This window comes from Orcinus orca, chromosome 14 (genome assembly GCF_937001465.1).
Source record: "Orcinus orca chromosome 14, mOrcOrc1.1, whole genome shotgun sequence".
Classification (NCBI taxonomy): domain Eukaryota; kingdom Metazoa; phylum Chordata; class Mammalia; order Artiodactyla; family Delphinidae; genus Orcinus; species Orcinus orca.
In genome coordinates, this window is record NC_064572.1 from 31298139 (window position 1) to 31314160 (window position 16022).

General features: G+C 40.3%; 1 protein-coding gene across 8 annotated transcripts in view; it reads right to left on the reverse strand.

Moving 5' to 3' along the window:
• The window catches only part of CFAP70 (cilia and flagella associated protein 70), an 88162-nt gene that overhangs the window by 31305 nt on the left and 40835 nt on the right, over positions 1-16022 (reverse strand). For 7 of the 8 annotated variants that reach the window (XM_049697270.1, XM_049697275.1, XM_049697273.1 and 4 more), the window contains 7 exons: positions 13738-13908; positions 12739-12819; positions 11064-11155; positions 8495-8555; positions 7978-8172; positions 5837-5968; positions 1176-1301 (listed from right to left, as the gene is read on the reverse strand). In XM_049697270.1, coding sequence (XP_049553227.1) covers positions 1176-1301; positions 5837-5968; positions 7978-8172; positions 8495-8555; positions 11064-11155; positions 12739-12819; positions 13738-13908 — 858 coding nt within the window. The remainder of the gene's footprint in view (positions 1-1175; positions 1302-5836; positions 5969-7977; positions 8173-8494; positions 8556-11063; positions 11156-12738; positions 12820-13737; positions 13909-16022) is intronic. The other variant, XM_049697271.1, reaches the window with a different exon arrangement.

Below are 16022 nucleotides of genomic sequence, written 5' to 3' on the forward strand. Positions count from 1 at the left end.
ACATGCAAAGATTGAAGTTGGACCCTTACCTAATACCATATACCAAAAATAACTCAAATGAATCAAAAACCTAAATGTAAGACCTAAAACTATAAAACTCTGAGAAGAAAACAGGGCAATAGCTTCACAACATTGGATTTGATTTTTCCTCCAGCTGGCTATGTTCCCATTAAGTACACATTTTCCCCTCTCCCCACACCAAAACCTTTGCACCAGAGGAGGGGTGTCATGAAGCAACTGGGGCCCATGTGCATACAGAGGTCCAATGCACTGCCTGTGTAGGCATCAGTGGCTCTTCTCAGATGCAACCCAGGGTCGAGTCTTTTCCCTGGTTGTGGTCCCCAGATCCAATGCTGCTGTGGCATGGTCTAAGTGGGGCTGGAACATTGGCTTGGCCTGGGCCCAGATGCATGGTGAGGCAGCCATGGGAAACCTGGCAGCCAGTAGGGCAGACCTATCTCTGCCTTGCCTCAAGGGCAAGCCAGGACGCTTGCACCCCTCAGGAGCGGAGTCCAGGCTTCTCCAGCCTTTTTATCCATTCCAGCAGTCCTCCAACCAGCCAAGGTGGCTTGTCTCCTCTGCATAGGAACCCAGGACTGGGATACCCAGTCTGTGGCTTGACCTACTTACTCCCCAGTGTGGGTATACACCAGTGCAATCTCCCCTTTCCTCTGAGTCCCCTCCGAGGGGCACAGATCCTAACCAGATCTCCCCTTCTACTTTTCTTCCCCTTCTACTCAATTGTGTGTGTATCTTTCTCAGAGCCTTGGTTGTACAGGAGTCCTTCTGCCAGTTTCCAGTTAGTTTTCACTGAGAATTGTTCTACATGTAGATGTATTTTTAATGTGTTCGTGGTGGGGAGGTGAGTTCCATGCCCTCTTACTTTGTCATCTTGATCTCTGCCTCTCGAGGTTCATTTTCTGCATATGGATAACCAACTGTTCTAACACAATTTTTTGAAAAGACTATCCTTTCTGCATTGAATTTGTAAACAACTTTGTTGAAAATATAATGGCCTTATTTGTGTGCACCTATATTTGGGCTCTGTTTTATTGATCTATGTGTCTATCCTTTCACCAATAAGGTTGGATTTTAAACAATCAGAAACTACTATTTATCATACCCATATTGTACAAATAGCAGTAATGACAACCACCAGAAAGATGTTTAATTACCTCTTCATAGTACACTGTTGCCATTTCATAGTTCTCATTGACTTCTGCTTCAAATGCAAAGAGTCGAAGCTGTTCACTGCTGGTATAAATGGTTGAAGGAGTGCCTTGGACATCATCTGGCATGGCCTTGTCATCATCAAGATGTTAGGCAGACAAAATGAAGCAATTACAAGTAGAGAAGTTTTATAAGAATAAACCAAATGTGAGACTCTAGTCATGATGTCAAAAATGATATTGAGGTTTCGTACAGTCTTGCCAATACACTAAGAGAGTGAGAGTGAACCAAAGGATGAATATCAAGGGTGAAGTAGAATCTCAGGTACCTGAGTACCAACAGTCTAAGCTCATGGAAGTGAGTAAAAAATTATTCAGGGCACAACTGCTCTCTTCAACCCTTAGGGCAGCCAGAATCCCTAAGTCACTTCTAACCTCAAACAGCTTCTTTCACTTTCTCTAGTGTACAGACAAATATTATCATTTTTTAGGTGTCATGACATGAAAAGGGTTGGCAAGAACTAGCTAGAGTCTTTAAACATCAAGAAAACATGAGCCCAGGGTAAATCTTTGGCAGCTACATCTACGTTTTCAGTGGGATATATAGACAGATAGATTCTACAAAGGAGACATTTTAGAAATAGCCAGAAAGGTAGAAGGAAAAATAATATATCCTATATACCCAGATAGGAAAGCAAGTCTGGTAATAACAAGTAATCTCTTGGGCCAGACGCTATGGCCAGGGAAGACCCCCCCCCACCCCACCAAATTCTTTAACTACAAATAAAAATAATACCACTGACTTGAACAAGTAGAGTTACTAAGGAATGTGAAGAGTAAAGCTAAATTTGAGATGGGCCAAAGTAAGCTTTTGATCATTGATTAATGCCTCTGTTCTTTTTAATTTTGGTGACTTTGACCTCCAAATTCCTACAGCAACACACTGCCATGCCCAAACCAGAAATATTATACCTCTAATATCCACTCCCCAAACCCACATTACAAGCCTTCTCCCTTCTTGTCATTTAGTCCCCTTAAAACTCCTCTCTGACTTCCAATATGCTGATCATTTCCCAAATGCATAAGCCTGGACCTCATGATTTCTACTCATACTACTCTCTCACCAGCACACTCAAGTTCTGGGCATCCTTGTCCTTTTCCTGCACTTGCCCGGAAAACTCCCAAATTAAAACAATCCTACAATCGGATTTCTTCATTCTTAGACAGGAGCTGCTAACTGATCCTGAAGAAAACCGCATGCAGCTTTAGCTGAAGGCCTTTAATGCTCTCAGCAATCTATGTATTTGTCCTTGTTCAGCAACATTTTTCATAATGCTGTGCAGTATCTAAATTTTCTTCAAGCTTTTCATTCAACTCTTACCCCTTCACTTTCAGTAAAGGCGTTACTTCACAGAAGAAATAGAAATCATTAGGCAAAAAACCCCTCAGCTTTTGAATCCTACACCTGAATTGTTTCTTTTCAACTTCTCCCAGTCTGCTGACTCTTCCTAAACCTGTGGATGTTCTAAAGACTTTTCCATCTTAAAAAGAAAGTCTCGGGCTTCCCTGGTTGCGCATTGGTTGAGAGTCCGCCTGCCAATACAGGGGACACGGGTTCGTGCCCCGGTCTGGGAAGATCCCACATGCCGCGGAGCGGCTGGGCCCGTGAGCCATGGCCGCTGAGCCTGCGCGTCTGGAGCCTGTGCTCCGCAACGGGAGAGGCCACAACAGTGAGAGGCCCGTGTACGGCAAAAAAAAAAAAAGAAAATCTCTAATTTCTAGCTACTGCTTTCCTACTTCTTCCCTTCATCTTCCAACTTCCTGAATTAATATTCCACCTGCTTCCTAATCACTCATTTACTCTTCAATTCATTATCATTTGAATCCACATCATTAGCCCAATGAAACTGCTCTGTAAAGGTAACAACAACCTCCTTATTGCCAAATCCAATAAAAACCTTTCAGATTTTTTTCTTTTTTCCCCAGGTTTATCAAGATATAACTGACATATATCACTGTATACGCATATATTGACTTAACATATATTGTGAAATTACTACTGCAGAAAGTTTAGTTAGCGTTCATCATCTCATATAGATACAATAAAAAGAGAAAGCAAAAAAAGAAAAAAAAATTTGTCCTTGTAATGAGAACTCAGGATTTACTCTCAACAGTTTTCATATATACCACACAGCAGTGTTAACTATAGTCCTCATACTGTACATTACCTCCCTAGTACTTATTTATCTTGTAATTGGAAATTTGTACCTTTTGACCTCCTTTCTCCAATCTCCCCTCCCCCTACCCCAGATCTTGTTTTTCTTGAACTCCTCAGAGTATTTGACAATGGTGACCATTTTTTCTTCTTAAAATTTTCTTCCCTTAGATCCTGAAATACCACTGTCTTCTGGGTCTTTTGCCTTTTCAACAATTTACTTGCCTCCTTTATTAATTCTTTTACTCATCCATCCCTTAAATGTTGGTGTTTCCTAGGGTTTTGCCACCAGCTTGCTTTTCTCTCTACTCGTGCTTTTCTTGGCAGCTTCATCTATGACCACAGTTTGACTAGCATCTATATACTCAAGGCTCCCAAATCTAATCTCTAGCCCAGATCTCTCTCTTGAGCAAAACCCCACAAGAGTCAATGTTTAAAACTGAATTCAACATCACTTGCCTTCCACCAAATTTGCTTATGTTGTATTTCTTGTCCTAGTCAATGGTATTGCCAACTACCCAGTCACTGAGACTTAAACTTAAGAATCTTTGCTCTCTTTTCCTCCTTAGTATGTAATAACCAGTTAACATCACCAGTTCACCACCTCTAACCTCTAACTGGTTAACATCACCAGTTCACCACCTCTAACTGCTATCAGAGTGCTTTTTGTAAAATGTAAATCTAATCATATTATTTCCCAGTATAAAATAATTAAATTTATTGCATCTAACTGCTAATAAGGGAAAAAGCCAAAACTTCTTTGTGTGGCATATAAGGCCTCCATCCACGCTCCTAGCTCCCCTACCAGGAACTGATCCCTGGCTTCATCGCCATTTTCTCTGTCACTCAACCACTTCAACCTCTGCTCCTGAACTATATGCAGTTTCTGTACATGCCATATTCTTCCAAGCTTCTAAGCCTTTATGATGTTCTCTATGACTCAAATGCTCTAAAACATCTACCTGGTGAGCTTCTTTTTAGCCTTCAAGGCCCAGGTCGAGTCACAGCTCCTCTGTGGATCTCAGGGTGAAGTTGATACTTTCTTTAGGCATCCCCTAACCTGCTCTACCACGGACACACCTTTGTCACAGCACTTACCTCACTCTACTGCAGTTATTTGTATTTTGTGCCTCTCTCCTCTACTAGACAGGGGCTCCTTGGGGACATAAGGCAACAGTAATTACCATCTCATGCTCAGTTCTCAATTGCTTTCCAAATCAAATCATCCAAATCATCTGTGCAGGATTGTTCTCTTAACCCTAGGATACTGGACACTCCTACCTCTTTCAGGAAGGCTGAACAGGTAAAAGAAAAAGTGACGGTGGCCGAGAAGAAAAAAACAGTGAAGGAAAGAACAAATAGAATAGAGACTTTGAGGGACTTCCCTGGTGGCACAGTGCGGTTAAGAATCCGCCTGCCAATGCAGGGGACACAGATTCGATCCCTGGTCCAGGAAGATCCTACATGCCGCAGATCAACTAAGCCTGTGCACCACAACTACTGAGCCTGTGCTCTAGAGCCGGCGAGCCACAATTACTGAGCCCATGCGCCCTAGAGCCTGCATGTCACGACTACTGGGCCCACGCGCCGCAACTACTGAAGCATGTGCACTCGAAGGCCCGCATGACGCAACTACTGAGCCCGTGTGCTGCAACTACTGAAGCCCACATGCCTAGAGCCCGTGCTCCACAGCAAGAGAAGCCACTGCAATGAAAAGCCCGCGCACTGCAATGAAGAGTAGCCCCCACTCACTGCAACTAGAGAAAGCCCTTGCACATCAACGAAGCCCCAACGAGGCCAAAAAAAAAAAAAAATCCACCCTTTCCTTTAACAAAAAAAAGAATAGAGGCTTTGAGGATGCACAGCTGGTTACAGACTACCAGGGGGACAAAAACACTTTGATTTTGTCTTTGTTTTCAAACAAACCACAACTGCATACACAAAAAATGAGCAAATGAAGGCAAGATGTACGATGTACAAATATAAACAGACAAGTGGGAGGAGACCAGTCAGATAGAAAAGGCATATATGAAGTGTCATTGTCATTCAAGTATAATATCTGAAAACTCATAGTTTTTCTTTGTTTTGATTGTCAGTCTTGAAGAAAAAGTTGAGAACTGCACACATTCACAGAATAAATAGAATGATAATTTTTTTCCACAATTTACATAGCTGATTTTATTTATTTTTTATCCATCAAATTTATGAGTTATGAAATTAATATTTCTATGAAGTTAAAAGAGGATATCCCCTTATTTGCCCTAAAATTAGTCTTATAACTTAGGCAGTTTCTTATTCATCTTTGTGTTTTCAATGCCTAGCACAGAGCAGACACCCCAAAAAATGTTTGTGGAATTAAGGAAGAAAAGAAGCAAGAAAGGAAGGAATCATTGAGAGGAGACCCTGATGACCTACAGAGAAAAGGAAGGGTTTTTAGCTCTGAAGCACCTACTTGATTTAAGGCCACATGCATCTGATCCACCAAGAAAACGTAGAGCTCACTAATAAATTTCTGCAGCTCCTCTTGGCTTTCAAATGCTGTTGTCTTCAAGTACTTCTCTCTCACAATCTTTACCACAGCATGCTGCAAGAGACACATATCACCATCTGATAACGCAGTCTAGCACCATGCTAACAGCACAGGCCTCCCTTGAGTTTCTGATCTAAGGCTCATCAGAACTCCAGGAGGTGATTGATTTTCCCTGGTGACTGCTAGACTATTGGTTCTCTGATTTTCCCCCAATCAACATACTCCACATGGCTTTTCTTTTTTGTGTGTGTGTGTGTGCATTTTTTTTTTAACATCTTTATTGGGGTATAATTGCTTTACAATGGTGTGTTAGTTTCTGCTTTATAACAAAGTGAATCAGTTATACATATACATATGTTCTCATATCTCTTCCCTCTTGCATCTCCCTCCCTCCCACCCTCCCTATCCCACCCCTCCAGGCGGTCACAAAGCACCGAGCTGATGTCTCTGTGCTATGCGGCTGCTTCCCACTAGATTTCTACTTTATGTTTGGTAGTGTATATATGTCCATGCCTCTCTCTCGCTTTGTCACAGCTCACCCTTCCCCCTCCCCATATCCTCCAGTCCATTCTCCAGTAGGTCTGTGTCTTTATTCCTGTCTTACCCCTAGGTTCTTCATGACATTTTTTTTTCTTAAATTCCATATGTATGTGTTAGCATACGGTATTTGTCTTTCTCTTTCTGACTTACTTCACTCTGTATGACAGACTCATCACCATCATCACCAATATGGTCAATGCAGGATTCATACTTTGTGAAGAGAGCCATAAAGCAAAAAAAACCTTAGCATTATGTTTATGCATTACATTTCTCATGGTGGCCACATGATTCAAGGGAGAAAAGGAGAAAGGCCTGATTTGAGAGTTTGGAGAATGGAATCCTGGTTCTAATCCTGCCACTGTGCAACCTCATAAATTATTTTACACTTGGTACTTCAGTTTCCTCATTTGTTAAATGGATATGTACTCCTGGTATTCCTATCTTACTTCAGAAGATGATTGAGAAGCCAAAGAGAAATAACAGGCGATGAAATTTAAAATGTTGTACAAATAACATTGCTATAGCCAGGACAGCATCTTCTTTTTTCTCCCCTAAGTTAACATTATTGCCAGGCTTTGTACTAAGCACTTTCCATGCATTATCTTATTTAATTCTAATAATGACCCCATGTGATCATATTAATATCCTCCCTCATTGTTAGGCAAAGAATTGAGGCTCAGAGTGGTAAGGTCACTTGAGACACAACTCAGATGTGACTATGCCACCTGAGAATAGCCTCTTGCCTCCATGGATATCAGCTGTTTTTCCCTTTGTTACTTCCACGTGCTTTCTTCGTATCTGTTTGGTATAGTATAGGGCACATAGTAAATGTACATAGAGAGGCAGTGCAGTGTAGCAGATGAGAATGTGAGTCTGGAGCCAGACTGCCTGAATTTGACCTTTGACCTTTGACGGGGTGACCAAAGACATCCCGTCTTTGACCTTTACTAGCTCTGTGATCTTGGGCAAATTATTTAACCAACTAATGTTGCAATTCTCCACCTGTAAAATGGGGGTACCTATCTCATAGGGTTGTTGTGAGGATTAAATTAGTAAAGTATGAAGCATTTAAAAATTTGTCTGGTATACAACAAATACTCAATAAATGTTAGCCATTATTATTTGGGAAATTATTATTAAGTAAATATTTCTCAAATCTTAGTGATTCTATGGACTAGGAAAAGGTTTGTAATGGGAGACAGAGATAATTAGTCATGGAATCAATACCAGGTACAGAGTTTCTGCCTGCTAGTGCAACACGAAATCTGGCCCCAAATCTGGCCTACTTCAAGTGAAGAATTAGTTTCTTAAAAGCTTACACTCAGGACAGATACTGAACCATTCCAAGCCTCTACAGGAGTGGAAGGATGTCTCCAGACATTCTATCCTAGAGAACATAGCTCTTTGCACCAACAGCAAGAAAGGTAGAGCACAGCTGAACATAACCAGAGAAAAAATAACTAGGTATGTAGAGAAGATGCTTCATAAAAATCCATGGAATCATTAAATAAATTAATATTTACCTTGAGTTGTTCTTTGAAAGCAAAGTATTTTCCAGAGCAATTAAGTTCATAGTTGAGCTGGCACTTCTGCTCCTCCAGGGTTTCACTATCCAGATCACTCCCCACTTTGACTGCCTGTTTTCCAAACATCCTGTGATACTCATTCAGAATGGCTCTAGAAATGTTCTTGATCTGCATGTGGTAGTCACTCACCGCCTAGAAAAATACAAAATGTCTGGTAAAGAGGCCTCAAAGAGGTCAAGACGTGGAATGGAAGTCTGAAACTGGATTGGGCTTTACATTCAATAATACTTTAGGTATAAATTGCCCTTTTCTTCCCAGCTCAGAAACCATCAGCCAAAGATTAAACACTGTATACTCTTCACTGAATGCCACTGGTCACAAATAGAAGCAGGAAGGAAAATATGTGAAGCTACAATTTCTCACCCCTTCTGGAAAACATACTGAAGAGCCCATGCATTATTTTCACATGGGTGTACTCAACATCTTAGAGTTTCACCTTGGCTTTTGTACTTGCCTTCTGAGCTCCTCCCGTCCGACGGGTAAGAGGCGGCCTTGGAGGTATCATTTCCTTGACCCTGTATCAGAAAAAAACAAAACAAAACTTTATTACATTCAGATTTATGTTCTTTTATTTCCCACCTCTTAAGGTCTAGGCGAGGGAGATCTAAGGTCAGTTGCCCATCACACTTGAGCACTGAGCTATTCTTTCATGTAAGAACCTCGACGTGAACCTCAGAACAGTGTATGGCTGTGGACTAGACAAGAAGAAAGCCACTAAGCAGCTAGCTGGAAAGTAGCTAAGTTGCACTTCTGGCTAATTTGAGCCCTGGCTTTACCCTTACACATTTTTTTAAACTGTTGTACACAAGCTGCTGGACTCAGGGGTTAGAAAGAGATGGGTGTTAACGACTTTATATGTACTCAGTAGAGTCTCTGAAAGCACAAAGTTTTGGAAATATAAATGGTACAGGCAAGTGAAAGCTTTTCTTTCCTTTCCAACAGGACAAAATGTGTACTCTTGGTCATAATTTATAAGACTGCATTAAACTACAGTAATGATATCAAACTTTATGGTGAATAAGAAAATATATTTTATCACAGTCAAACTACTTATGCCAAAACCTCTACCTTCCATTTTCATGAGCTCTTACAAGAACCTAAAGGAAATTAAGTTATAGCTCTTTCTTCTTATAGTTTCACATTCCTACTGAGGTATACTACACTGCCTTGAAGTTTACAAAAAAATTCACAAATTCAATTTTTCTTTAATAGGTCCTGTGTATGGGGGAATCCCCTGGCGGTCCAGTGCTTAAGACTTGGGGCTTTCGCTGCAGTGGCATGGGTTCAATCCCTGGTTGGGGAACTAAGACACTGCAAGCTGCATGGAACGGCCAGAAAAAAAAAAGTGAGAATAGGTCCTAAGTAATTTTATACCTTGCTCATAATTCCTAATTTTAATTTTATTTATTGTAATAGATAATATATCCACATGATTCAAAACTTAAGACGTATGAAACAATATACAGTAAATTGTCTCCTTCCAACCTTGTTGTCCAGCCACCCAGTTTCCTCTCCAGAGACAACGTTATTCACTTATTCAAAATATATACTGAGTGCCTATTACCCATCAGGCACTTTTCTAGGTGCTGGGGATAGAGCATTAAACAGAGCAGACAAAAATTCTTGCCCTCATGGTGCTTACATTTTAGTCGGGGAAAATAGACAATAAATAACATAAATTGGTTAGTGATATGTGCCATAGAGAAGAATAGTGCAAGAAGGCAGATAGACTATGTTGGGGGCTGGGGGTGGTGGAGTTGGGGAGCATATTTCACCAGGGAAAGACTCAGTGAGATGACAGTACTTGAGTATGACCTGATGGAAGTGAGGAAACAAGTCATGTAGGTACCTGGGGTAAGGAAATTATAGGCAAAGCAAGCAACAAGTGTAAAAGCCTTGGTGCAAGAGTGTGTCTGGCATGTGTGAGGAATAGTGAGAGGTCAGTTTGGCTGGACCAAAAAAAATGAGGACAAAATATATGCAGAATATGTAGGCCCTTGTAGGCCACTGTAAAGCCTTTGACTTTTACTCAGAGTGTGATGGGGAGTTGCTGGTAGTTTCTGAACAGAGGAGTCACATGAATTGACTTCCATTTTAATACAATCATTATAGACCTCTATAATAAGAATAAGTTGCCCAAATGTCCATCAACTGAAGAATAGAAAAACAAAATGTGGTATATTCATAGAATAAAATACCACTCAACAATAAGGAAATGAAGTACTGATACATGCTACAGTTTGGATGAATCTTGACAGCACTATGTTAGATAAAAGAAGTCAGTCAATGAAGACCACATATGGTATGATTCCATTTATATGAAATGTCTCAGAGTTGGCAAATCCATACAGACAAAAAAGTAGATAAGTGATTGCTTAGGACTGGGGTGCAGGGTGTTGGTGGGGAAATGGCATGAGAGTTGGAGGAAATGCAGAGGGATTGAGAATGTATATGGAGACATTACTCCCCATTTTATAGAGATAAAAAGGATATAAAGGAATGCTATGAATAATTACACATCAACAAACTGGATAATCTTGATGAAATGGATAACTTCCTAGAAACACAATCAAAGCACTGTGGTACAATATAAAAATAGTTCTAAAAAATTACATATATTTACATGTGACAAGGGTGCGTGTGTGTGTGTGTGTGTGTGTGTGTGTGTGTGTGTGTGTGTGTGTGTGTATAATATAGGGACTTTACAATAACTCCAGAAGGATAAGTACCAAGGTGTTAAAAGTGGTTATCACTGGGTGAGTAGAAAGAAATCTGGGTATTTTTAGATACTTTCTTGTTGATTTTTTTTTCCTTGCCTATCTTGAAATTCTCAATTTTTTTTGTAATTGGCAACATACTGCTTTTATAACAAGAAAACAAAAGAAACTTATCTGAAAAAATAAAAACAGAAAACTGTCTGCTGCTTAGCCCAAGAAAAATTACATTTATGTGGACAAAATGACTTACTTTTATTTATATCTAAACTGTCTTGCAAAGCAAGTATGAGAACCATTGCTACACACCTTCTGGCTAGTTCCTCCGGCATTCGCTTTGGAACCAAGGCTTTGTCCAGCTCAATCTCCAACACAATGTATGTCCCTGCTTCTACATATTGCTGTAAAGACATTTTTCTCTAATTTATTCTTTCCAGAAAAACAGATATTTATGAAAAAATTTTAGTAACATAAGATAATGCTCACAATATAATAAGTGAGAAAATTGTGTATATAACTATATATAGTGTGATTCTGACTTAAAACATTTTTTACATAGAAAAATAACTGGAAAGAGAAATAGTAACACTGGTTATCTCTTGCAGAAAAAGGTTTTCAATTTTAATCTTGGAAACTTCTACCCCAGCTGAAGTCTTGTTTAATTTGTTCGATACTGTTCTTGGAATTGTTTCAAGTGAATGCAATTCTTTCTTCTACCAAACCTTTCAGGAGTCATGAAGAAATAACCTCATAACCGTCTGACATTCCCACCCACACCCTCTTAAGCGCCATCGATCAACTTCAACCTCATGGACATTTCTACACAGATTCTTGCCAGCATCCTAACTATCAATACAACATGTCCAAAACTGAACTTATCATTTCCCCTATATCCATCTCTATTTTTACTTTTCTCTTAATGATTCTGTCATCTTTCCAGAAAGTGAGGCTTGAAACCTGAGTTATCTTTAACTTTTCTTCCTCAACACCCCAAAGCTTTCAAATTCCACACCCTGCCTCCACAGGTTTTTTACTTTCTTTACTACAATCCCTTCCCTAGATTAAACTGTCATCAACACTCATCTGTACTGTAAATAAAACCTATAAACTGACATCTGAAGATCCTACCACAACTTCAACCTCTTTCTTCCATATCCTGGCAAGAGTACTGCTCTGAAACACTCATGAGGTATTTTTTCTACGTGACTTAAAAAACTTCAGTGTGAGTCTCTATGATAAGGCTTAACAGTCTCTCATCATCTATACAATGAAGCCCAAACTTTCTAGCAAGCCTTTCAAAGTCTTTCTAAAACTCAACTCAGTCTCTGTCCTCTTTATCACCTCTTTCTAGAACCATTACTTTCATTTCTCTATACCATACACTGAATTAATTGATGTACCCTGAATTCTGCTACCTTCTTCGTGCCTTGACTCAAGCTGTTCTCTGGCCCTGAAATTCTTCTCCTGAAATTCATTTGGCAAAGGGCTCTCTTTATCTTTCACTACTTAGCTTCGATACCACCTCTTCCTGAAGTCTTCTGAGACTGCCCCATCTGACTCCTCTGAGGCCACATAGCACTTTCATTTGTACCTCTACTACAGCATTCATCAAGATTCTTACAGTTAGTTATGTACCAGTCTGTTTTGCCCACCAGAGTGTTGAGTGTCCTGAGGGCAAACAAATAAATGCTGCAGATGATGCATCTTTGCATCTCTCATAGTGCTTAATATAGCATAATTAATAAAAGACATAAATTTTTAGTGCTAGAAAGGACCTTGAAATTAATCTGGTATCCACTCCTTTTAGAGAGTCTCAACAAGACAAAGAATTTTACCCAAGGTCATAAACTAGTCGTGGCAAATATGGGATGGTTACTCAGATAACGAGCATTTTCCTGAGCATTTTCCACTGTATCATACTATCTTGCTCAGTAAAGGACTGATGAATTTAAATTTAATTTTCAAACTCTTCATGCATAGTTACCTGTCCTTCTGGATTGTTGCAAAGAGAGGGTTCAACTTCCAAAGGAGTATCTGAGCTCTGAGATTTTATACTAGGTGCTTGCTGAAAGAAAATAAGCACACCTCAAAAATTCAATTCTTGGGACTTCCCTGGTGGCTCAGTGGTTAAGAATCTGCCTGCCAATGCAGGGGACATGGGTTCGAGCCCTGGTCTGGGAAGATACCACATGCCGTGGAGCAACTTAGCCCGTGTGCCACAACTACTGACCCTACCTTTTAGAGCCCACGAGCCACAATTACCGAAGCCTGCGTGCCTAGAGCCTATGCTCCACAACAAGAGAAGCCACCACGATGAGAAGTCCACGCAACACAACAAAGAGTAGCCCCCGCTCGCTGCAATTAGAGAACGCCCAGGTGCAGCAACGAAGACCCAACGCAGCCAAAATAAATAAATTAATTAATTAATTTTAAAAAATTAAATTCAATTCTTGGAACTTCCCTGGTGATCCAGTGGCTAAGGCTCTGCGCTCCCTATGCAGGGGTCCCGGGTTTGATCCCTGGTCAGGGAACTAGATCCCACATGCCGCAACTATGAGTTCATGTGCTGCAACTAAAGATCCTGTATGCTGCAACTGAAAGATCCCACATGCCGCAACTAAAAATTCCACATGTTGCAACTAAAGAAAAAAAAAAGATCCCACATGCTGCAATGAAGACCTGACACAGCCAAATAAATAAATATTTTTTAAAATAATAATTTTTTTTAATTATTAAAAAAATTCATCTAGCCCTCTCAAGTCCTCCACTTTGGGGAGCTTGTCCAGAAATTAATAAAGCTGGTTCTTTGACTTCTAAAAAAAAAAAATTCAATTCTTACATGGTCTCCACAATAGCAGAAGCAAGGACCATTATGTTGCATCAAAACGCAAGCTAAACTGAGGCAATTCACCAAATGAGAAATCAGTGCAAGCCTCTGGAATGTAACAAAACCAGCAAAATCATCACCTTCTCAACAACCTACCACATCCCCAGGCCTAGACCTTGCTTCCATATCCTTTTCTTTGACTGTTTTCTCTTCTTTCAGGTTCTTAGAAATAACTGGTTTGGACACTGGAGAATTAATTCCTCCTATTTTATTATTCTGAATCAAATGATGGCCAGTATCCCGGAACAAGCTAAATGAACACTTGGTCTGAAAAGAAAGAAAGAAACAAAAAAATGTAATGACTCACAGGCAAATGAAACAAACTCAGTAAAAACCCACATTATTCATTAATATCATTTAGTTTTCTAGACAATTTCAATATGGTACAATCAGAGATGGATAGGAGAAGCAAAAAACAATTGCCTTGTCGTACTTGTTGAACAGGTGAAACCATCACAGAAACATAGCTGCCTACCCTGTTTTTTAAATTAATAAGAGAACTTTCAACCTGGCTTGATTTGGTGTCTCATAACTTATTACCAGAAAGCTTTTAAACTTTGACACATAATTTCAGATTAACTTTAAGTGGTAGAATTTATTTCTGTACAGGAAATATCATCTGTCTAAATACTACTGGCCTATCAATTATAATTTGAAGAATAGTGCAAGTTTAAAGTAAAAATTTGTATGGGAATATTCAAACTATAGATAAATAACTGGAAAAGAATCTTAAAATAATTTTTAAATTAAACAACATGGATGAATCTAAATGTAATTTATGCTAAGTGAAAGAAACAAGACCAAAAAAAACAAAAAACAAAAGAGGGGAGGAGTGGACAGAGGTGGGAGAGAAGGTTAACAGATGAGGATAATGGATATTTTCATTATCTTGATGGTGGTGATAGTTTCACAGATGCAAACCTATGTCAAAAGTTTTAAATTATACACTGTACATATATGCAATTTATTGTATGTCAATTATACCTCAATAAACCTAAAAGACAGTCCAACAATATTAAAGAAAAATTATAAATAGTAAATATCACTCACAATCTTACCACCTCTACAGTAATTGCTGTATTTCATATATTCTAAGATGCAAACTTTTGCAAATTTTAACATCTCTGGAAGAGAGAACTTTACATGTAAGTGGTATTATACAATATGTAGTCATTTGTGTCTCCCTTTCATTCAGCGTGTTTTTGAGGTTCATCCATATTATAGCATGTATCAGTAGTTCACTTTTTTTTTCTTAATAAATTTATTCACAAAATATAGTGAGACTGTAAAGGGTCTGGGGGCTGTACACGGGCAGGGGCCTGGGGAGCTCTGTATATGGGGCCGGGAGACAAGGGAGCCTCCAGGTGGAAGGGTATTTTTTAATAAAAAAAATAATGGGAGGTACAACCACCCCCTCCCCCCTCCCTGATTAAAAAGACACAAAAATAGACATCTCTGAGGTAAATGGGGAGCCTGGGGGCTTAAGGGTGTTGAAAGGGTACTTCGTGTTTTCTGCCAACACCGGTCACACACTGGAGCATTCTCCGATCCTAGCTCTTCTTCCCTGGTGAAAAGGCTGAAGCTATCCCGCAGAGACACCTTGCCCCCAGCAAATCCTTTCTTGGGGATGGGCAGGAACAGGTCACAAAAAACCTCGGAGGTCGTGGAGTGATACCCACAGGCCTGGCACTTGAGACAACTTTTCAACTGGCCCACAAACAAGTCCACAATCTTGCTGTCCTCTCGCTCGAGGTAAGCTTCCCATTAGGTTGGCTCAGTTGTCACCGCTTAACTCAGGTTCTAGCAGAGCCCCTCCGCAGCAGGGTGGGTAGGGAGCTGGACTATTGGCCAGAACTGGTGGAGCCCGGCGGCCTCGTCAGTTGATTTCGAAGTGTAGCAGCTCCATGAGGAGCTTCAGAAACTCTTGGGCATCCTGCTGGCTGTATCCAGAGAAGGAGGGAACATATTTCTGGAAGACACCTCGGAATTGAGTAGGATTCACAGCTTCGCAGGAGTCAGGGTGCCACAGGGCACCAATCACATCTGCAAAGCCTTCAGAGTTCACTTTTTTTCTTTTTTTTTTCTTTTTTTTGCAGTACGCGGGCCTCTCACTGTTGTGGCCTCTCCTGTTGCTGAGCACAGGCTCCGGACGCGCAGGCTCAGCAGCCATGGCTCACGGGCCCAGCCGCTCCGTGGCATGTGGGATCTTCCCGGACCGGGGCACGAACCCGTGTCCCTTGCATCCGCAGGCGGACTCTCAACCACTGTGCCACCAGGGAAGCCCAGTTCATTCTTTTTTTAAAACAGCTTTACTGAGATAAAATTAACATTCCATACAATTCACCCGTTTAAAGTGTAGTCAAAATTCAGTGATTTGGGAA